The sequence below is a fragment of the Mobula hypostoma genome, chromosome X1 (genome assembly GCF_963921235.1).
Source record: "Mobula hypostoma chromosome X1, sMobHyp1.1, whole genome shotgun sequence".
Classification (NCBI taxonomy): Eukaryota; Metazoa; Chordata; class Chondrichthyes; order Myliobatiformes; family Myliobatidae; genus Mobula; species Mobula hypostoma.
In genome coordinates this window covers 50,595,669-50,619,469 of record NC_086128.1, presented here as the reverse complement: position 1 = coordinate 50,619,469, position 23,801 = coordinate 50,595,669, and the positions used below count along the sequence as shown (strand labels likewise).

Here is a 23,801-nt window from a genome sequence, read left to right as displayed (position 1 = left end):
TGCCTGTGAACTGTTGGATCCTCTATTCAGCATTCCTTTGACTTCTCCCCACCTAATCCCTTTAATTCCAAGATACTTTTCTGCAGACTTGACGATAATTTTAATTTTCTCAGTTTTTTTGCTTGTTTGCGCTGAACAGTTAATTGCATCCACCATAAAAAGCACAAACTCCTTTCTACTCATTAATAGTGTATCCTTATTTTTCATATTACAGCTCCCACAATTCACCAGTTTATTATTCCCTGTATTTGTTTGCTTGACAGCCTTTTTTTCATCAAATTCTTTCACTGCCTCTGCATAACTAATTCCGTGAGTTACTTTTACATATTGTTTCTCAGCCGCCTTCTTGCTATAAATGCACCCTCGATAAGCTGCGCTGTGTTCCTCGCCACAATTGCAGCATTTCAGCCTAACTCCCGCTTCACATTTCCCATATTCATGTTCTCCAGTGCATCTCCCACATGTTTGTTTTCCTCTGCAGACCGCCGCAATGTGCCCGAATTTCTGACATTTATAGCATCTTAATGGTGGTGGTATATATATTCTAACCGCATAACATATATACCCTAAGTTAGTAGGCAATCTCTCTTCATCAAAGTTAATCATTACCGATAAACTATCACACTTTTTCCCGTTTCTTGTAACTTTCAAACGTTTGGCCTCAATAATCTTTGGTCCTTTTATGTTCTGTTTAATCTCATCCATAGTAACTTTTATTGGTATCCCTGAAATAACTCCTCTAGTCCACTTTCTATTGTTGAGTATTGAGCATTGTACTTCTTTGCCGTCTATTTTACTTAATCTTATCACTTTGCCTTGCTGAGCACTATCCCAACAAATCACGAATAGCAATCCAAGTCTTTGCTCCTTTAATCTCACCTATAATTTTGTTGAGCATCTTCGTCAAACGAATCAGGTTCCAATCACCGAAAGACACCCCATCTTCACTTAGTTTTATAATTGCTTTAATCTCATCTTCTTTCCATTGTTTTACTGTCCTGCTTTGATTATCTGCTGACTCCTCAGAGTTTGATATCCCGTACCTCTGCTTTCTTTTCTTCCTCTTTCTATTCCGTTCCTCTTTCCCACCAACCTCCATCTCCAGTTCACTTTCACTCTCAACAAAAACTTCCTTCAACAGCTTGGCGTCTGTCAGAGTTTGTGAGGTTATCTGGTTTCTCTGGGTGCTCTGGTTTCTTCCCACATCTCCAAAACATGGGTCAATTGACTTATAGGTCAAACAATCAGCTAAATGTTATCCCATCACCATATACAGACACTAATAAAGGCTTCTTTGATAGCATCTATCAGACCCACAAGCTCTACCACCTAGAAGGCAAAGGTAGTGAGTATATGTAAATGCCAATGTCTGCAGGTTGCCCCACCCCCACACTCAACTCACAGAACATACTGACCTGGGTCATCAGCATGAGAGAATATTCTAAACTAACAGTCCTGTGTGAGAGTACCATTACTGCAAGTCTGCAGTAGTTCCAGAGAGTGACACGCCACTTCTCAAATCTAATTTGGTTTAAATGCTGGCCTTGACAGTGGCACCAACAGTCTGGGAATATGTATGGTACAAAAGGAGCTAGTTACAATTTGCTTACTGCCCCATAAGCTTCAATAAAACAGACAATTGTACCTCATGGTGTTACTCCTGTTGTCAGCAGCAGACATAATAAAGTCACTGGCCTGGTCGGTAAAGGTGAGTTCTTTCATTTTATTCTGTTGACAGCTACCTGGCTAACACAACTGGTCTTTGAATACCATGCTGATGTTAGCAGTGTGAAATTTAAATGCATCAAAGCAGATACCTTTGAGAAAGAAGAGCTGTGTCAATGCTTAGTAATAGCATCTTTGAGTATATTGTTATGAAGTAGCCGTGGCCGATAAGGAAGCAACAATTATTTACTAGACTTTGTTCATTACAATTAGCTTCACAAAATAACCTTCTGTGTTCCTGATTGTTCTCCTGTTGAATCAATGGACCTCCTCTCCTTCCAATGTGGCCGTTTTATTAGGTACACCTGTATACCTGCTTATTAATGCAAGTGAAAATAAGCCAATCACATGGCAGCAATTTGATGCATAAAAGCATACGGACATGGTCAGGAGGTTCATTTCAGACCAAACATCAGAACGGTGAAGAAGTGTGATCTAAATGACTTTGACTGTGGAATGATTGTTGGTGCCAGGTGAGGAGGTTTGAGTATCTCAGAAACTGCTGATCTCCTGGTGTTTTTACCCACAGTCTCTAGAGCAGATGCTCCCAACCTGGGGTCCATGGACCCCTCAGTTAATGCGAAGGCTCAGTGACATAAAGAGGTTGGAATCCCCTACTCTAGAGTTTACAGAGAATGATGTGAGAAACAAAAAAAAAAGAGCATTCAGTGCAGAAGTTCTGTGGGCAAAAACACCTTGTTAATTAGAAAGGTTAGAGGAGAGTGGCCAGACCGGTTCAAACTGACGGGAGGGCGACAGTAACTCAAATAATGGCGTGTTACAATGGTACTGTGCGACAGAGCATCTCTGAATGCAGAACACACTGAACCTTGAAGAGGAGGGCTACAGCAGCAGAAGACCACAAACATATGCACTCAGTAGCCACTTTATTAGGTACAGGAGGTAGAACCAGACTCGTTTATTGATTTGTTTAGATACAATGCAGAATAGGCCCTTCCGGCCTTTTGAGCCACGCTGCCCAGCAACGGGACAATGTACGATGACCAATTAACCTAACAACCGTCACATCTTTGGACTGTGGGTGGAAGCCGGAGCACCCGGAGGAAGACCATGCGGTCATAGTGAGAATGCACAAACTCCTTCCAGGCAGCAGTGGAAGCTGAACCCGGTTGACTACAATGTAAAGTGTTGTGCTAACACTATGCTACTGTGCCATCTCTGTGATAATATAGTTACTGTTCAGGTGCCACTACTCTGTCTACAGATGAACAAATGAAGAATGCTGAGGTAGCATATTCTTAATGCTGCATATTTTAAATTGTGAAGTGTTTTGCCCATTTCTAGTATTATCACCTTTTACTGTCCTCATTTGCTTAGTGAGGGGTGTTCACTATTCATGCAGAGCTGGCTTTATTGCTCTTAGAATCACTTGATGGAGCAATCTCACTTCTGATTCCAGAAAATGTAGCCCTTTCTGAGATCTGTGTGCATAATCTGGACTGACACTGAAACCTATTGCAGGTGCTTTAACTCTCAAAAGGTGTGAAGTGCATCATTGGCCACCAGCATTAACCACATTGGCTGCTTAGTGAGCTCAAGTGTCTCCTTTAGTTCCAGTCTCCTCTGTTGAGGCAAGTGCTTCTGTATTCAGTCAGCCCAGCTTCTTTTTAAAAATGCAAACGACAGGAATTCTGCAGATGCTGGAAATTCAAGCAACACACATCAAAGTTGCTGGTGAATGCAGCAGGCCAGGCAGCATCTCTAGGAAGAGGTACAGTCAATGTTTCAGGCCGAGACGGCCTGAAACGTCGACTGTACCTCTTCCTAGAGAAGCTGCCTGGCCTGCTGCTTTGCAGCTTCCTTTTACTTCCTTTGTCACTGAATAGACAGCAATTGTTCAAGGTGGATCACTATCCCTTCCTCAAAGACAGCTGGGAAGAATAATAAATCCAATTAGCATCACATAGCAGGATTTAGAGAGAAAAAAGTTTTGAAGATTAAATGGAAATGCCATCTTCTCATTGCTACTGCAAAGGAGGAGGTAGAGCAGCCTGAAGAGACACACTCAATGGTTCAGAAACAGCTTCTTCCCTTCTGTCATCAGATTTCTGAATGGTTAATGAATCCATGAGCACTACCTCTCTATTTTCCCTCTCTTTTTGCTCTAGCTATTTAATCTATTATTTTATATGTCCTTAATATAATTTATAGTTTTTTAATATTATGTTTGCAATCTACTGCTGCTGCAGAACAACAAATTTCATGACATATGCCAGCAATATTAAACCTGATTCTGAATTCTAAATAAATGGAAAATAATGTGACTTGCCAAGGATTTCCAAACATCCCACGTGCCTTGTTTTAAGAAGATTAAAACTTAATTTGGTGACTTCCTGTGAGTTGTGAATTTCCTTCCAGGTCAGCCTTGTGCCTGATACACTATTGCATGGAGAAAAGCCCAGAGGTGCACTCAATTCTACTTTGGGTTGCTTGTGTTACAAACTCTCATTAAGAAACAAGGCTACTAAGAAACCTTTTCCAACACAGCTTAAAGATGATCTGGCTGACTTGGTCACAGAATCTACCTCAGAAGATCCCCTTTAAGGAAAGTATTTTCACAGTGCTTTCTCAGTCCCTAGCCTTGCCTCCTCCCATGCCCCAGTAATGAATTCCACTCCTTCCCAAAGCTAATGGTCCTTACTTCACACCCACCATCCACTGTTGACCATGCACTCATCACTCTGACTACTGATCCCCAACACACGTATCTGAGCATTCCGTCTCTCTACCTGTTCCATGCCTTTACTGATCACAGCCCTTCCCCATCTCCCCTGTCACACACTGGATTTTTCCATTGCCAGAAAGGTTTCAAATACCTGCAAAAGCCCAAACCTGGCCCCAGAATTACACAATTTCCTTCCACAATGGCAAGGCCTTTAACTGCACATTTCCAATACACTTGCCCATGACACTTTGGTTAAATTTCCCAGCTGCAAGGCCACAAGCAAACTTGCTGCATGCTGAGCAGGTGCTTTAATTTCTGAGCAAATGTTGAAGTTCTCAGAACAGCATGCCATCATGCCATGGCAAATGCCATCACATTTCTGAACTTGTGAACACTACCTCACTCTTCCCCTTTTCTACTACTTATTTGTTTGTTGATTTATTTTATTATTGTAACTTACAATAATTTGTTATGCCTGCATTGTACTGCTTCCTCAAAACATATTCTGTGATTTATGTCAATGGCAATAAACCTGATTCTGAAGTTCAGTTCAGTGAATGCATACATCTGCCACAAAGCTGCAAATTAGATTATGCCACAGGATACGGCCATGCTGTTGACTGACTGTTTATCTCACTTCTTCCCTTCTGAGGGACAACCTAAGATGCTATCTCACATTAACTGGAGTTAGTCACATAATATATAGTGCTTATTTGTGTCAGATACACAGTATTTACATTCCCCATTCCTTACTGGCTGGACTCTCCGATGTTGACATTGTTCAGTATTGATTGCTGTTAGTCCAGTACTTTACACTCCCTCTACAATACTAGCCATGCAAAATTACTATAATGTTGCAGCTTAATTCAAATTCAGCCTGCAAGTTGTTGGTTCCCAAATACAATTTGTCACTCAGCATGTTGGATTTTATACGCTCTGCAAAGGTGTTACAAGAATCTGCAAACGTGCATGTCATTTTGCAGGTGTTTCATTAATAGTAAAAAAAATGGTAAGGGAGATTTTCAGTTTAAATGAAGACAATTATCCATAATTTTACAGTAAACCATGAATGGATTAGTAATTAAAATAACAACATTCCAACCAGATAGCAATCCACTTTCCACCACTCCCTGCTGGTTTTGTAATTGAGTTCCAAAATGTCCTTCATGGATGAACAAAGCAACACACCTCTCCTCCCTGATAAAATCTTAGAGCCAAGGAGAACTCACTTCAATTCATCTTTGCATTTGCATATTTATCAGACCTTTACTGGTATTTTTAAGAGCACTTTCTGTGATTCTCTGTATCTGTTCTCAGAGACACTTGGTCAGTTTCCTTCTTCATCATTGTTTCAAAGGCACCTAGTTCAGACAGATCAAATTCTGAATATTGATCTGACAACCCCAATGATCTTTGTTATAACATCACCTCCACCCTCAGCAGGGAAATATTCAATCCTGAAAGCGTGCAATCTCTGATTGCAGTTCTGTCTTAACTCTTGGTTAAAAAAAAAGTTTCAACTTTGCAATAACCAAATGACCTATTTTCTGTTAACCTAGCACATTTCTGCTCTTTCCCCTTAATGTATTTTATGTAGAAACATAGAAGCATAGAAAACCTACAGCACAATACAGGCCCTTCAGCCCACAATGCTGTGCCGAACATATACTCACTTTAGAAATTACCTAGGGTTACCCATAGCCCTCTGTTTTTCTAAGCTCCGTGTACCTATCCAGGAGTCTCTTAAAAGACCCTATTGTATCCGCCTCTACCACCGTCGCCAGCAGTCCGTTCCATGCACTCACCACTCTCTGCATAAAGAACTTAATCCTGACATCTCCTCTATACCTACTTCTAAGCACCTTAAAACTGTACACTCTCATTCTAGCCATTTCAGCCCTGGGAAAAAGCCTCTGCTTATCCACACGATCAATGCCTCTCATCTTCTTATACACTGTATCAGGTCACCTCTCATTTTGGAGTGGGATGCCACACAAGCATGGTTTTGTACAGAGGTTGATGGAATACTTTAACACAACTAACTCTTGAGATAGATAATATTACTTAAAAGAAATTAGAGACTTTTTGGTCATTTTCAGACTTCAGCCATCAGAGTTAAGACCAATATTTATTATGTTTGTTACCCTTCAAACAACATAGTAGGCCTTCTAATTGTGGCCCTGTTGGTAGTAATCTTTTCTCTATTGGGATGCTATGAATTTAAGTCCCATTTCAGTTCAATAATCCAGCTTGACAGTGCAAATCAATTTTCCAAAGATACATGCTTTTGGATGTGATGCTGATTCTGCTCTCTTAATAGATTCCATTATATTCCAAGGAAGAGCTCGGAAACGATCTCTGGCACAGGCCAATAGAAATTCCTCAGTTAACAACATGAATAAACAAAGTCCTGAAGAAGGATTTCAGCCCAATATATTGAGTGTTTACTCTTTTTCATAGATGCTTCCCGACCTGCTGAGTTCCTCCAGCATTTTGTGTGTGTTACCAATAAACAGATTATCTCATTATTACTGGACTGCCTTTCGTGGGAGATTGTACAGCAGGCTCACTCTTTCTCTACATTTCTTCAATCAAAAACTTCAATGGCTTTGCAGTAGCCTAAAGTTGTACATAGAAAGTGCAAGAAACTCAAAAAAACTAAATATTCTTCACATTTACATTAAAATAAATAGAAATTGCTGGAAACTCTCAATAGTTAGCATCTGTGAAGAAGGAAACAAAATAATGCTTCAGTCAAATATCCTTTATCAGAATTGGGAACAAGAGAAAACAAGTTTGTTTTGAATAGCAGAGAGGGTGGTTGGTGAGGTATGGAAATGCAAAGGGATGGACGTCACTGATACTGTGAGACCAACTTTGCATGGTGATAAACTGTAGATAAAGTCAGCTGATTGATAGGTAAATGAGGTTATCAGGAGCAAAGGAACATAGGAACATAAATCTTATGAAATGAGAGCGAGACAGATTAAGCACAAAAAAAGGAATGTAAAAGCTGCAAAATGCAAAGCTGTAGGAAAAGCACAGCAGGAGGAATAGCAAAGCAGTATTCTAAATGAATGACCAACAGTTGAATCAGCAGTCCTGATGCAGAGAAAGCAAGTTACCTGTACAATTCAATATTGAGTCCAAAAGACTGCAACATGCCGAGAAGGCAGAGGAATTGATGTTCCTCAAGCTTATTATAAAAGTGCAGAAGCTACTGACAGATAGGTCAGAGTGAGAATGGGATGGAGATTCAAAATGGCAGGCAATAGGAAACTCAGGAATGCCTCTTGACTGACTGTAAGTGCTCCACAAAACAGTCACCCAAAAAAGTGTTTTACTTATTCCGTTTAGAGGAGATCACATTGTGAGTGCCAAGTGCAGTGTACAAGATTGAGAGATGAATGACTGCTTCACCTCAAAGGACTGTTTTGCATTTTGGATGATGGGAGGGGAGGAGGTAAAAGGATAAGTGGTGCATGGAAAAGAGCCATGTGGTGTATTTGGTGAAGGCGGAAAAGCAGACTACGGAGCCACAATAGGAACAGACACTTTGTAATACTGAAGGTAATGGGAAAGATGTGTGTGGTGATAAGATCTCAAAGAAAGTGACAGAAATTTATCCATTCAAAGAAGAGACACCAGGGGAGAAACTAAGAACCATGAGGAGATCTATCTTAGCTTGGTCCAGGAAGTTAGGGAATGAGAGGAGAACTATGACAAAAAGCAAGCTAAGGTTCAATAAGAAGGAAGGCCCCTCAGAGACATGTGTTATCAGAGCAAATGCAATGGAGACTAAGGTAAGAACAGAAGAAAATTCTTATTCAAATGTATGATCCTACAATTTCCCACATTAAACTCAATATATCAACTTTTTGCCACTCACTCAACCTATATACTGTATATCGTATTGTAGAATTCTAATGTCCTCCAAACTCATTTCATGGACACCTTACACTCTGCCTCCTCTAGGTAATAGTGTAAACAGTAAATAATTGAGGCCAGAGAACTGAGCTTTGGGGCAGCCCACTAGTTACAGGTGTATGCTTCTAGCCAGAAAAAGAACTGTTCATTCAGACTCTTTTGTATATGATAACCAATCTTCAATCCCAATACATTTTTTCAATATCACAGGCTCTCATTTACTGCACCAGCCCTTTTTGTGGTAACTTTTAGGTGGTGCTTTCTGTAAGTCCACAATTATAGTCTTCCTCTATTTGTTTTGCTTGGCACATTCATAAAGAATTCAAGCAAATTTGTCAAACAGCATTTACTTTTCATATATCATGTTGACTTGATTTGATTGCATTAAGCTTCTCTGAACAACTAGCTTTTTTTTCCTGGATTATGGACCCTAGCATCTTGCTTTCTGCTGTGTATTTAATATTTCAGTAATATTTATGTAATATTGTAAATACTGTATATTGTTTGATTAATCATTCTTTGTTTGTTTAAATAATTCAATAGAGGTTATGCTGTATATAAAGGTATGTGAATGGTGTACATCATCATGCCACCACATCATAATTGCGTACCTCGCTTAAAGTAAAAATGAAGTAGACATGCATTGGTTGACTCTTAAATGCCCTCTGAAATGACTTAGCAAGCCATTCAGTTGTATCCAGCTGTTAAAAAAGTGTTTCTCACCATAAACGCTCACAAAGGGTTTTATCGCTATAATAGACTTATTTTTGGAGTTGCATCTACACCTGCACTCTGGCAGAAAGCCATGGACCAGGTGGTGCAAGGCTGCCCAGGCACTCAGTGTTACCTGAATGACATCATTGTTTCATTGTTACTGGTAAGGATGACAAGGAACACCTCTGAAATCTTAAAACAGAGTTAAAAAGATTACAAGATTATGGGCTCAGGGTACGACCCAACAAGTGTGATTTTTTTGAACCAAGCATCACTTCCTGTGCTCACACCATTTACGCACAAGTATTACACAAGTGTGCTGAGAAAATTGAAGCAGTGGTGGATGCCCCAGGGTCAAAGGACATGTCACAGTTGTGGTTCTTTTAGGATTTGTCAATTATTATAACAGGATCCTGCCAAACCTGGCTAGTGTGTTCTGCCCCTTGAACTCATTATTACAGATTAGGGAAAAATGGCAATGGACAAAGCACTGTGAGGTGCTTTCCAAGAGATAAAGGAAATGATGACATCATACACTGTACTCACACATTATGATCCACACCATCCAGTGAAGCTTGCTTGTGATGCCTTCCCTAATGGTATAGGTGCAGTCATGTCACATTATGAGTGTTTCTGTTTATCATTAGTCTTGTTAGCTTCTTCAATACCTCATCCCTTGTGATAGGAATTGTGATAAGTTACTTGATGTTATGTAAAATTGTCTATTCGTTATTTGGGGGTGGGTGGGTGTTGGCAGTGTCCTCTAATGTAAAGATAGTTGCAAAATGTTTTAAATAATCTGCCATAATTTTCCGATCCCTTCATTAAATTTGCCATCTTTTCCCATCATTAGTTCACCATTTTCAGCCTCCAAGTGCCCCTCACTTTCCATAACCTTCCTCGGCTTTATGGGGGGTGGGAATCAAATTAAAGAGGCTAGGTATGAGGAGGTTAGTTCACAACAGAGGGATGGGAACCAGTGCAGAGAGACAGAGGGGTGTAAAGTGAGCGTAGAAGCAAAAAGTACAAAGGGGAAAAGTAAAAGTGGCAGGCCGACAAATCCAGGGCAAGCATTAAAAAGGGCTAAGAGAGTTGTAAAAGAGCGCCTGAAGGCTTTATGTGTCAATGCAAGGAGCATTCGTAATAAGGTGGATGAATTGAAAGTGCAGATTGTTATTAATGATTATGATATAGTTGGGATCACAGAGACATGGCTCCAGGGTGACCAGGGATGGGAGCTCAACGTTCAGGGATATTCAATATTCAGGAGGGATAGACATGAAGGAAGGGGAGGTGGGGTGGCGTTGCTGGTTAAAAAAGAGATTAACGCAATAGAAAGGAAGGACATAAGCCGGGAAGATGTGGAATCGATATGGGTAGAGCTGCGTAACACTAAGGGGCAGAAGACGCTGGTGGGAGTTGTGTACAGGCCACCTAACAGTAGTAGTGAGGTCGGAGATGGTATTAAACAGGAAATTAGAAATGTGTGCAATAAAGGAACAGCAGTTATAATGGGTGACTTCAATCTACATGTAGACTGGGTGAACCAAATTGGTAAAGGTGCTGAGGAAGAGGATTTCTTGGAATGTATGCGGGATGGTTTTTTGAACCAACATGTCGAGGAACCGACTAGAGAGCAGGCTATTCTGGACTGGGTTTTGAGCAATGAGGAAGGGTTAATTAGCGATCTTGTCGTGAGAGGCCCCTTGGGTAAGAGTGACCATAATATGGTGGAATTCTTCATTAACATGGAGAGTGACGTAGTTAATTCAGAAACAAAGGTTCTGAACTTAAAGAGGGGTAACTTTGAAGGTATGAGTCGTGAATTAGCTAAGATAGACTGGCAAATGACACTTAAAGGATTGACGGTGGATATGCAACGGCAGGCATTTAAAGGTTGCATGGATGAACCACAACAATTGTTCATCCCAGTTTGGCAAAAGAATAAATCAAGGAAGGTAGTGCACCCGTGGCTGACAAGAGAAATTAGGGATAGTATCAATTCCAAAGAAGTAGCATACAAATTAGCCAGAGAAAGTGGCTCACCTGAGGACTGGGAGAAATTCAGAGTTCAGCAGAGGAGGACAAAGGGCTTAATTAGGAAGGGGAAAAAAGATTATGAGAGAAAACTGGCAGAAAACATAAAAACGGACTGTAAAAGCTTTTATAGATATGTAAAAAGGAAAAGACTGATAAAGACAAATGTAGGTCCCCTGCAAACAGAAACAGGTGAATTGATTATGGGGAGCAAGGACATGGCAGACCAATTGAATAATTACTTTGGTTCTGTCTTCACTAAGGAGGACATAAATAATCTTCCAGAAATAGTAAGGGACAGAGGGTCCAGTGAGATGGAGGAACTGAGCGAAATACATGTTAGTAGGGAAGTGGTGTTAGGTAAATTGAAGGGATTGAAGGCAGATAAATCCCCAGGGCCAGATGGTCTGCATCCCAGAGTGCTTAAGGAAGTAGCCCAAGAAATAGTGGATGCATTAGTGATAATTTTTCAAAACTCGTTAGATTCTGGACTAGTTCCTGAGGATTGGAGGGTGGCTAATGTAACCCCACTTTTTAAAAAAGGAGGGAGAGAGAAACCGGGGAATTATAGGCCGGTTAGCCTAATGTCGGTGGTGGGGAAACTGCTGGAGTCAGTTATCAAGGATGTGATAACAGCACATTTGGAAAGCGGTGAAATGATCGGACAAAGTCAGCATGGATTTGTGAAAGGAAAATCATGTCTGACGAATCTCATAGAATTTTTTGAGGATGTAACTAGTAGAGTGGATAGGGGAGAACCAGTGGATGTGGTATATTTGGATTTTCAAAAGGCTTTTGACAAGGTCCCACACAGGAGATTAGTGTGCAAACTTAAAGCACACGGTATTGGGGGTAAGGTATTGGTGTGGGTGGAGAATTGGTTAGCAGACAGGAAGCAAAGAGTGGGAATAAACGGGACCTTTTCAGAATGGCAGGCGGTGACTAGTGGGGTACCGCAAGGCTCAGTGCTGGGACCCCAGTTGTTTACAATATATATTAATGACTTGGATGAGGGAATTAAATGCAGCATCTCCAAGTTTGCGGATGACACGAAGCTGGGTGGCAGTGTTAGCAGTGAGGAGGATGCTAAGAGGATGCAGGGTGACTTGGATAGGTTGGGTGAGTGGGCAAACTCATGGCAGATGCAATTTAATGTGGATAAATGTGAAGTTATCCACTTTGGTGGCAAAAATAGGAAAACAGATTATTATCTGAATGGTGGCCGATTAGGAAAAGGGGAGGTGCAACGAGACCTGGGTGTCATTATACACCAGTCATTGAAAGTGGGCATGCAGGTACAGCAGGCGGTGAAAAAGGCGAACGGTATGCTGGCATTTATAGCGAGAGGATTCGAGTACAGGAGCAGGGAGGTACTACTGCAGTTGTACAAGGCCTTGGTGAGACCACACCTGGAGTATTGTGTGCAGTTTTGGTCCCCTAATCTGAGGAAAGACATCTTTGCCATAGAGGGAGTACAAAGAAGGTTCACCAGATTGATTCCTGGGATGGCAGGTCTTTCATATGAAGAAAGACTGGATGAACTGGGCTTGTACTCGTTGGAATTTAGAAGATTGAGGGGGGATCTGATTGAAACGTATAAGATCCTAAAGGGATTGGACAGGCTAGATGCGGGAAGATTGTTCCCGATGTTGGGGAGGTCCAGAACGAGGGGTCACAGTTTGAGGATAGAGGGGAAGCCTTTTAGGACCGAGATGAGGAAAAACTTCTTCACACAGAGAGTGGTGAATCTGTGGAATTCTCTGCCACAGCAAACTGTTGAGGCCAGTTCATTAGCTATGTTTAAAAGGAAGTTAGATATGGCCCTTGTGGCTACAGGGGTCAGGGGGTATGGAGGGAAGGCTGGGTTCTGAGTTGGATGATCAGCCATGATCATAATAAATGGCGGTGCAGGCTCGAAGGGCAGAATGGCCTACTCCTGCACCTATTTTCTATGTTTCTATGTTTCTATGTTTATTATCTATTGAAGCACTTCCTGTTTGTTTTGATATTGCTTGTTCATGTTCTCTCAAACCGTTTTCTCACTCATTATTTATTTAGTCTTTCACTGCTGGTTCCTGAAAAATTCCCTGTCATCTAATCATGAGATTTTCACTTTGTATGTTCTAGTGTTTGACTATCTTCTTAGTCTGAAGGTCAGTAGAAGAACAATGGCAGTTACTTAAGGAAATAGGAGATCGGAAGGAACTGGAATGGTTGGAAGTATAGTTGAGGTAGCTTTGAGAGTCTGTGATTTTGTAATGGATGTTTGTCGCTAACTTAGCCCTTTGAATATTCACAGAAAGTGAGGAGTCAGAGTTGGACATATGAAAGTAACATCATGATGGAAGTTAGCAGCAGAAGTAATTAAATTTTTGAGTTCCATAGGATTGCAGCAAGCAGCAACAATATGGCCATTGATTCTCTAAGCAAAACGTTGAGTGAGGTGTTTATACAGGGTGGAAACAATGACTATTCTAAAGTAATACATATAAAATGCTGGAGGAACTCAGCAATAAATAAACAATCAACATTTCAGAACAAAAACTTTCTTCAGTACTGGAAAGGAAGGGGGAAAACACCAGAATAAAAAAGGCATGGGGAGGAGAAGGAAGAGAGCTGGGAGGTGATAGGTGAAACCAGGTAGGTAGGGAAGGTAAAGGAATCTGATAGGAGAGAAGAGTGGACCAAAGGAGAAAGAGAAAGAGGAGCGGACCGAATGGTAGGTGGGAAGAAGTAAGGGGCCTAAGTGGGGAATAGAAGAGGGGAGGGGGAGAGAATTTTATTTTTACTGGAAGGAGAAATCACTATCCATGACATCAGTTTGGAAACTACCCAGATGGAATATAAGATGTTGCTCCTCCACACTGAGAATGGCCTCCTCATGGTAGAAGAGTAGGCCATGGACCAACATGTTAGAAAAGGAATGGGAATCAGAAGACTATTCTATATATCCTACAAAAATACTGCCATTAATTGTGCCAAAGCTAATTCCCACAGTTCCTCATATGGATGTGAGTGATGTTGAAGAAGAAGTTGTCCAATGAGAGAATAGGTTCAACTGAGTGATTAAGTGTACAAGTGGAAGGGAGCTAAATTGGTCTCTATTCGAGGAAGGAGTGAAGGATGTGGGAGAGAGATAGAAACAAAGAAACATAGAAAACCTACAGCACAATATATGCCTTTCGGCCTACAATGCATTGCCGAACATGTCCTTACTTTAGAAATTACCTAGGGTTACCCATAGCCCTCTATTTTTCTCAGCTCCATGTACCTTTCCAGGAGTCTCTTAAAAGACCCTATCATATCGACCTCCACCACAGTCACCGGCAGCCCATTCCACGCTCTCACCACTCTCTGCATAAAAAACTTACTCCTGACATCTCCTCTGTACCTACTTCCAAGCACCTTAAAACTGTGCACTCTCATGTTAGCCATTTCAGCCCTGGGAAAAAGCCTCTGACTATCCACACGATTAATGCCTCTTATCATCTTATACATCTCTATCAGGTCACCTCTCATCCTCCGTTGCTCCAAGAAGAGAAGGCCAAGTTCACTCAACCTATTCTCATAAGGCATGCTCCCCAATCCAGGCAATATCCTTGTAAATCTCCTCTGCACCCTTTTTATGGTTTCTACATCCTTGTAAATCTCCTCTGCACCCTTTCTATGGTTTCTACATCCATGAGGCGACCAGATCTGAGCACAGTATTCCAAGTGGGGTCTGACCAGGGTCATATATAGCTGCAACATTTCCTCTCGGCTAATAAACTCAATCCCACGGTTGATGAAGATGAATGCACCGTATGCCTTCTTAACCACAGAGTCAACCTGCGCAGCAGTTTTGAGTGTCCTGTGGACTCGGACCTCAAGATCCCTCTGATCCTCCACACTGCCAAGAGTCTTACCATTAATACTATATTCTGCCATCATATTTGACCTACCAAAATGAACCACTTCACACTTATCTGGGTTGAACTCCATCTGTCACTTCTCAGCCCAGTTTTGCATCCTATCAATGTCCTGCTGTAAACTCTGACAGCCCTCCACACTATCCACAACACCCCCACCTTTGTGTCATCAGCAAATTTACTAACCCATCCCTCCACTTCCTCATCCAGGTCACTTATAAAAATCACGAAGAGAAGGGGTCCCGGAACAGATCCCTGAGGCACACCACTGGTCAGCAATCTCCATGCAGAATATGACCCATCTACAACTTCGCTCTACCTTCTGTGGGCAAGCCAGTTCTGAATTCATAAAGCAATGTCCCCTTGGATCCCATGCCTACTTACTTTCTCAATAAGACTTGCATTGGGTACCTTAACAAATGCCTTGCTGAAATCCATATACACTACATCTACTGCTCTACCTTCATCAATGTGTTTAGTCACATCCTCAAAAAATTCAATCAAGCTCGTAAGGCACGACCTGCCTTTGACAAAGCCATACTGACTATTCCTAATCATATTATACCTCTCCAAATGTTCATAAATCCTGCCTCTCAGGATCTTTTCCATCAACTTACCAACCACTGAAGTAAGACTCACCAGACTATAATGTCCTGGGCTATCTCTACTCCCTTCCTTGAATAAGGGAACAACATCCGCAACCCTCCAAACTGCTGGAACCTCTCCCATCCCCTTTGATGATGCAAAGATCATCTCGCCAGTGGTCCAGCAATCTCGTCCCTCACCTCTCACAGTAGCCTGGGGTACATCTTGTCCAGTTCAAGTCGCTTTTTATTGTCATTTTGACCATAAACTGCTGGCACAGTACAGAGTAAAAACGAAACAACGTTCCTCCAGGACCATGGAGCTACATGAAACAACACAAAACTACACTGGACTAAGTGAGACAACACAAGGCTACACTAGACTATGTAAGACAACACAAAAACTACACTAGACTACAGACCTACACAGGACTACATAAAGTGCACAAAGTGCAGGGCAGTACAATAAATAATAAACAAGACAATAGGCACAGTAGAGGACAAATTACAATATAATAATAAATGATGTAGATGTCAGTCTAGTCTCTTGGTATTAAGGAGTCTGATAGCTTGGGGAAGAAACTGTTGCACAGTCTGGTTGTGAGAGCCCGAATGCTTCATTACCTTTTGCCAGATGGCAGGAGGGAGAAGAGTTTGTATGAGGGGTGCGTGGGGTCCTTCACAATGCTGTTGGCTTTATGGATGCAGCGTGTAGTGTAAATGTCTGTAATGACGGAAAGAGAGACCCCGATGATCTTCTCAGCTGACCTCACTGTCCGCTGCAGGGTCTTGTGATCCGAGATGGTGCAATCTCCGAACCAGGCAGTGATGTAGCTGCTCAGGATGCTCTCAATACAACCTCTGTAGAATGTGGTGAGGATGGAGGGTGGGAGATGGACTTTTCTCAGACTTTGCAGAAAGTAGAGATGCTGCTGGGCTTTCTTGGCTATGGAGCTGGTGTTGAGGGACCAGGTGAGATTCTCCGCCAGCTGACCTATCCAACTTTATGCTTTCCAAAAGCTCCAGTACATCCTTTTTCTTAATATCTATATGCTCAAGCTTTTCAGTCCACTCGAAGTCATCCCTACAATCACCAGGATCCTATTCTGTAGTGAATACTGAAGCAAAGTATTCATTAAGTACCTCTGCTATCTCTTCCAGTTCCATACACATTTTTCCACTGTCACACTTGATTGGTCCTATTTTCTAATGTCTTATCCTCTTGCTCTTCACATACTTGTAGAATGCCTCGGGGTTTTCCTTAATCCTGTCCACCAAGGCCTTCTCATGGCCCCTTCTGATTCTCCTAAGCTCCTTCCTGCTAGCCTTATAATCTTCTAGATCTCTATCATTACCTAGTTTTTTGAACCTTTTGCAAACTTTTCTTTTCTTCTTGACTAGATTTACAACAGCCTTTGTACACCACGGTTCCTGTAACCTATCATCCTTTCCCTGTCTCATTGGGACATACCTGTGCAAATCTCCAATGCAAACATCCCCTGAACATTTGCCACATTTCTGCTGTACATTTCCCTGAGAACATTGTTCCCAGATGGAATGGGACTCCACGATAAAGATAATGTGATTGAAATCCCAGGAGTTGGAAACTGTCAAAGTGACAGAGGAATTGAGAAGCGTCATGGATGTAAACGAGAAGGGACTGGACCAGGGAAGAAAGGATGGAGTCAAAGTAGGAAGGAATAAGCTTGGTGAGTCCAGACCAGGACATATCAATGCATTTGGGCAAGTTGTAGGAGCAGGCTAATCAGGTCTGGAAATTAAAAGGCTGGAGACTGTAGAAGGAAGATCTCCCAAAGAAACCAGGTCTGTTACACTCTGGGATAATTTGGCTTCATGTTTAGTGGTGGACAGTGCTTCTAAAAAGTGCAAGTTGTCTTTCTGAATATGGTGCAATGGTCAAGATACATTAACTGAAATCTTGAATCTTGTGTTTTGATCCTGTCCAGAATCCTGTTGTGATTTAGGAAGGAACTTAATGATCTTGTACTGCCTTTGTCCCTCTTGTCCAGAATGAAGATTGTGAATTTGGAGTATTTGAATGTAATGATTTATGGAAAAAGAATAATGTTATTGGACTAGATAGTCCTGATGAAAGAACCACCCACTGGTTCAGTAATTTCAGCATACTCTATGCAATACCTTGGATGATTCATTACTTTTGAGTATTAGCGGTCTTCTTGCGGGTTGGGATTTAGCTTGACGTGAATTTATGGACATCACCTCAGGGTAGAAATGCAATGAGAATATTTGGACTCAGCAACAGCATATACATAGGTTGTGTGAGTGGGTGAAAACTTGGCAGATGGAGTTTATTGTAGAAAAATTGTGTGTGGTCATACACTTCAGTAACAGGAGTCCAAAGGCAGACTAAATGAAGGAAGATTGCGGATGAGCAAAGCAAGAGGGACTGAGGCATTCTTGTGCATGTATAAGCAGGTAAATACAGCAAGTAGTCAGGATGGCTAATGATATAATAGCCTTTATTTCAGGGAGATTGGAGTTTAGAAAGAGAGATATATGTTACAATTGTAAAAGAGTACTGGTGAAACTACATCTAGAGAATTGTACAAGTTTCAGTCCCTTTTTTAAGAAGTATACCAATATTACAGAAAATCACTAGACTGACACCTGGAATGAAAGGTTAGTCCTATTGTGGGTGGCTAAAGAAATTACATCAATGTTGTCTAGAACTTAGAAGAATGAGGGTCACATTATTGAAGTATAAAAATATCCTGAGAAGGCAGGACAGGGTATATGTCAACAGGTTTCCACCAGCAGGAAACCTTGAATCAGAGGACACTCTAACAAGATAAGGCTGCAGAGGAACTTCTTCCTACAAGTGTGAAGTTGTGGAAATTCCTACCCTGAGGAATGTGGAGGCTAAATCATCAAGGGGATTTAAAGAGGATACATTTTTGAAAAATCATGGAATTTAGGGCTGTGGGGAACTGGCACAGAAAAGATGAGGCCTTGGGGCAGAACAAATGTGATTTTATTGTTTGGCAAAAATAAGCTTGAGGGACCTGTTCATGCTCTAACTTTCTTAATTTCTTATGTTCAAAATACCACTAATATCAGCAATTTTTACACACATTGCAAAATTTCACTCAGCTGCTTACGTCAGCTCACCTTTCCTGTTCCGGTTTGTACAGCTGCATCACGGTGGCAGCCATGTGTGGTGGACAGTGTTCATATCGTAAAGTTTACCAAGATCTGTTTCAAATCCTGTAGGTAGCTTACTAAGTTTTTACTGGAAAAAATATTGATTCACGATGTCGAATTCAAAAGAACTGCAAATTTGTTTAAAGTTGAATGGCTTAACAAAATAGTAGAAACTGTTACACCGAAAGCTCATGAGGTCATGAACATTCAGCTACGAGAAATATTTATGTATGATTTGGAAACTGGAGTTATCTATTTGTATTGTCGTGATGCAAAAGTTGCTGGAGAAATTGCTAGTGGAAATAAGTGGGATGATATTTGGAAACTTGACTTTTTGAAGCATCATTTGGCAAGTAAATCACATTTCAACGGTGTACAAAAGCTCAGGCAACAGAACCCGTCATTACCCGTTACAGGAGTGCTCCGCATGTTACGGTTGAGTGCAGATGAGCGAGGGCGAAAACGATCAAACCCAGAGATCAAAGTTGAGGTACAAGAATGGTCAGCTTTTGATTTCTCCGCAATTGCAGATTGTGACTTCACATTTGGCGATGAACAAGTTCATGCCTTATGTCTGAAATATCATGATTTTCTAGCTGAAGATATTGTAATAGTTAGATAGTTTAATGATTTCAAATTTTCTGTGCAAGAAAAAATTAAATTCAAACCGATTTCAAACTTTGCTCAAATGATGGCATTTGTACTTCAAAATGAACAGTTTTGCAACCTTGCACAGTTGACAGACATTGGGGGAAGCTTTCTTGCATCTAGTGCAGACTGTGAGCGAAGTTTTAGCCTAATGAATGAACTCAAAAACAAGCTGAGAAACCTAGGTGAATGTCATTTCGATATGTTAATGAGAATCAAAAGCTATCAATTGGATGGAAGTTCTATTAGTCTAGATAGAGTTTACAAACAATGGGTAAATGCCAAAGACAGGAGGGAGAAAAAATAACTGAGTGACTTAAATATTATTTGTTACTCTGTGCAGTTTTATGCCAAATATTTTGTAAACCTACATAAACTGTGCCATGTGTGCATTCAGTGCGCACATACTTTTGTCACAGGAAAAAAATTTGCACAATATTTTTGCGCACATTGACTACTAAAAATTAGAGGGAACATTGCTCTTAGGTAGGTACATGAAGCTTAGAAAAATAGAGGGCTATGCAGTAGGGAAATTCTAGGCAGTTTCTAGAGTATGTTACACAGTTGCCATGATATTGTGGGCTGAAGGGCCTGTAATGTGCTGTAGATTTCTACGTTTCTATGTAATACCACTATCTGAAGTTTCACACAATTGAGTGTGTCTAATGCCCCTTTTTTTTGACCAGGACAATTTCAGGCCTAGCAGTTTTTCAATTCAGGGACCGCATCTTGAATAAACCTCAAATTAAAAGGTGAAAGGGTATCATGGATATAATTTCACTGGTAGATTGAAGAACTGTATGAGGGGAAAAAACAGACATTGATATCCTAGTGGGCATGAGCGAACCGCACAAATTCACACTTAACTTGTCATTAAGCTGGAAATCTTGCATATCAGGGCCCAGAAACATGTCCCATGAATCAGGACACAGATGCACAGGTGTTGTAAAGATTAATGGTTAAAATTAGAACTCAAGCAAACAGTTTAAGAAGAGCATAGAGAGCTTTATTCTGTATCAGCTCTATAATCATTATTTTCCAAACAGTTGGATGATATAAAATTATTTAGACAGACCTCCACCTGTTTTATCCTGACACTTCCTATGCCTACATGCAATTTCACAATTATATTTCATCCTGTTGGTTGATATCGTCCTTTGATGGCATTGCCACATCAGTCCGTTCTGTTCTCCAGAGCATCATTGCTATGAGGCATAGTTCTTCAGTGCTTCATGACATTTAAATTCCAGAAGTGAGGTGAAGGTTACCACACAGGCAGAAAACATCAAATGGCATCAGATAAAAGTACCAAAATAGCACTATTTGTAGTGTATTATCAAATTTGTAATTAGATTTTACGCTACAATACAATTATCATTCAGCATGTGTTTATCTGTAATTAAGCCCAACATGCACATCCCTCAGTATAGAAATATTAGTTCAGCAGGGTCTCATTGGAGCCTATATCAAAGAAAAGCATTGCATTCTACACCCCACCAAGGGTTCACACAAATTAAACACTGCCAAGTAATACCGTGCCGGGTACCAAAAGCAACAGAAATTGGCACCAAAACAAGTCATAAACTACAAACAGTGTTGGCAGTTATTTCATTATTAATTATTACTACACTTTAATTAAAATAAGATGCCAATTTTTAACTAGCATTGCTAATTGGGATTTACCACAGAAATTAATGGTAAGTAGGAATGCCCATAATCACACCATTGTTGGCTTCTTGTGCCCACTGTATACATCCCAAGGAAAAAGGGAGCCAAGCTTCTCAGTGTAAGGATCGAAATGCTGTTGCTGATTATGCACCATACAGCAGTTTTCATGGTCTCTGGCAATTGCTGCTGTGGGCTCAAAGTCCAAGTTGCCCACCAGGGTTTTTTCTGAGGGAGGCTCCTGGAAGCTGTAGTGTAGCCGTGAGATCATCTGCTCATGTTGCCGCTGCAGCCGCTCATTCTCATTGCGCAGCATGCGGAGGGCGAGCACCACTAACAGCACCAGGATGAATGCGCCCGCAATGCACACGGCTATGACTGCTGCCCTAAACCAGATCTCCTTGGTATTGGCTTTCTGCTGGTAGGCCAGGTTAATGTTCCCTGAGTTCCGCTGCTTCTTGGCTCCTCGATCTGAAATCAGATAAAGATTCATTGTTAGCCACAGACTATAACATGAGTTTACTGCTTTCCAAGGATTTAGGTGATGGAATTAACTGTCACAGAGATTATATTTCACACCATTAGTAAAAGGCTTCTAAATGTACTGCATTACTGCGAAAAATGCTAATTTTCTTGGCATTTATACCCTGTGCATGCATGCCCATGACATCAGTAAGATTGGAGCTCTACAATCTGTTGTATCTCTCAAAAAGCATTTAGACTAAATTTTGATACCTTATATATCAGGGCATATTTGTTTGTATTGTAATCTGAGTATGTGAAAGACCATGGTTGAGAAAATAAAACTGGCTGATTTGCATGCCATGTAATTCAAAAAATTCCCAAGGTTTTTGCGTTTCTAAATCATACCAGTCCTATATGATTTTCCTTTGTGTGGAGACTTCTGTGGTTTAATTTCACTTCTGTGAACCACTTCTGTGGTTTGATTTTGAGTATGTACTCAAAATTGAAGCACATATTACTAATTATAATACAATTAAGTCCATTGCTAATTCTCCACATCTAATCAAGGCTGGAGTCTACTTCAACTTCTCATGGATCAGTCCACTGGCATAAGAGACCAATTATATGACTCTCCCTTGGAGTGTAAAGGTTGTGAGAATCTCCTTGGGCCTCAATGGCCAAAATAATAAGTGGTCTGTGAAGAGCAATGCATGCTCATGACTCATATTCTTGTGTCAGCATGACACAACATTCCATAAACACAAGAGATCCTGAAGATCAAGCAACACACATCAAAGTTGCTGGTGAACGCAGCAGGCCAGGCAGCATCTCTAGGAAGAGGTACAGTCGACGTTTCAGGCCGAGACCCTAGTCCTGACGAAGGGTCTTGGCCTGAAACGTCGATTGTACCTCCTCCTAAAGATGCTGCCTGGCCTGTTGCGTTCACCAGCAACTTTGATGTGTGTTGAACACCTATATTGATACATCAGTCCAGAAGGGTGGCATTTCAGGGATGCCGGGCTGTCTGGAGCACATCGGTGTGGTGACACAGCTCATCAGGGAGGCCAGAGAGAACAAGGGCAACCTGTCAGTGTTGTGGCTCGACCTGGCAAATGCATACGGCTCCATTCCGCACAAGCTGGTGCAGCTCACACTGACCAAATATCACATCCCCAGCAGAATCAGAGACCTTATCGCTGATTATTACAGCAACTTCAGAATGAGGGTCTCTTCAGGAGCAATTACATCAGCCTGGCACAAGGTGGAGATCGGCATCATCACAGGGTGCACTATCTCAGTGACACTGTTCTCCCTAGCCATGAACATGCTCACTAAGTCTGCTGAACCAGAGTGCAGAGGGCCCAGAATGAATTCCGCTCAACGGCAACCACTTATCAGGGCATTCATGGATGACCTCACAGTCACCACAGAATCAGTCCCAGGCTGCCGGAGGATTCTGCAAGGGCTCGAAAAGCTGGTGGAGTGGGCCTGGATGCGTTTCAAACCTGCCAAATCAAGATCGATGGTGCTGAGGAAAGGGAAGGTGGTGAACAAGTTCCGGTTCAGCATCACAGGCACAGCCATCCCAACCATCACAGAAAAGCCAGTCAAGAGCTTGGGCAAAGTTTTTGACAGCTCTTTAAGGGACACAACATCCATTCAGGCGACCTGCACCGAGTTGGATGGCTGGCTGAAATCTGTGGACAAGTCTGGCCTACCTGGGAAGTTTAAAGCCTGGGTGTATCAGCATGGCATTCTTCCCAGAATCCTGTGGCCCCTCCTCGTCTATGCAGTTCCGACCTCGACAGTCGAAACCTTAGAGAGGAGGGTTAGCAACCACCTCAGGATATGGCTGGGGCTGCCAAAGAGCCTGAGCAGTATCGCACTCTATGGACACCACAACAAACTGCAACTGCCCTTCAAATCCTTGGAGGAAGAATTCAAGGTAACAAGAGCCAGAGAAGTGCTACAGTATAGGGACTCAAGTAACCCGAAGGTGGCTAGAGCAGGGATCCAAGTAAGTACTGGCAGGAAGTGGAGGGCAGAGGAAGCTGTTCAGGAGGCAGAGGCGAGGCTGCGTCACAGGAGGCTGGTGGGAGTGGTCACACGAGGCCGAGCTGGGCTAGGATCCTTTCCAACTCCCCAAATGGACACCAGAGGGAAGGAAAGGCGTCGTCTAGTTCAGGAGGAGGTGAGAGCAGTAGTGGAAGAGATGAGAGCCTGCAAGGCGGTGGGAATGAAGCCACAGGGAGCTTGGAC

The 23,801-nt window shown here is 41.7% G+C and overlaps 1 protein-coding gene across 2 annotated transcripts in view; it reads right to left on the bottom strand.

Annotated features, from left to right (window-relative positions):
* Positions 1 to 20,421: 20,421 nt before the first annotated feature.
* The window catches only part of LOC134340575 (BMP and activin membrane-bound inhibitor homolog), a 93,939-nt gene continuing 90,559 nt past the window's right edge, over positions 20,422 to 23,801 (bottom strand). For both annotated transcript variants that reach the window (XM_063037981.1, XM_063037982.1), the window contains exon 3: positions 20,422 to 21,548. In XM_063037981.1, the coding sequence (XP_062894051.1) occupies positions 21,130 to 21,548 (419 nt within the window). In that variant the 3' untranslated portion in view covers positions 20,422 to 21,129. The remainder of the gene's footprint in view (positions 21,549 to 23,801) is intronic.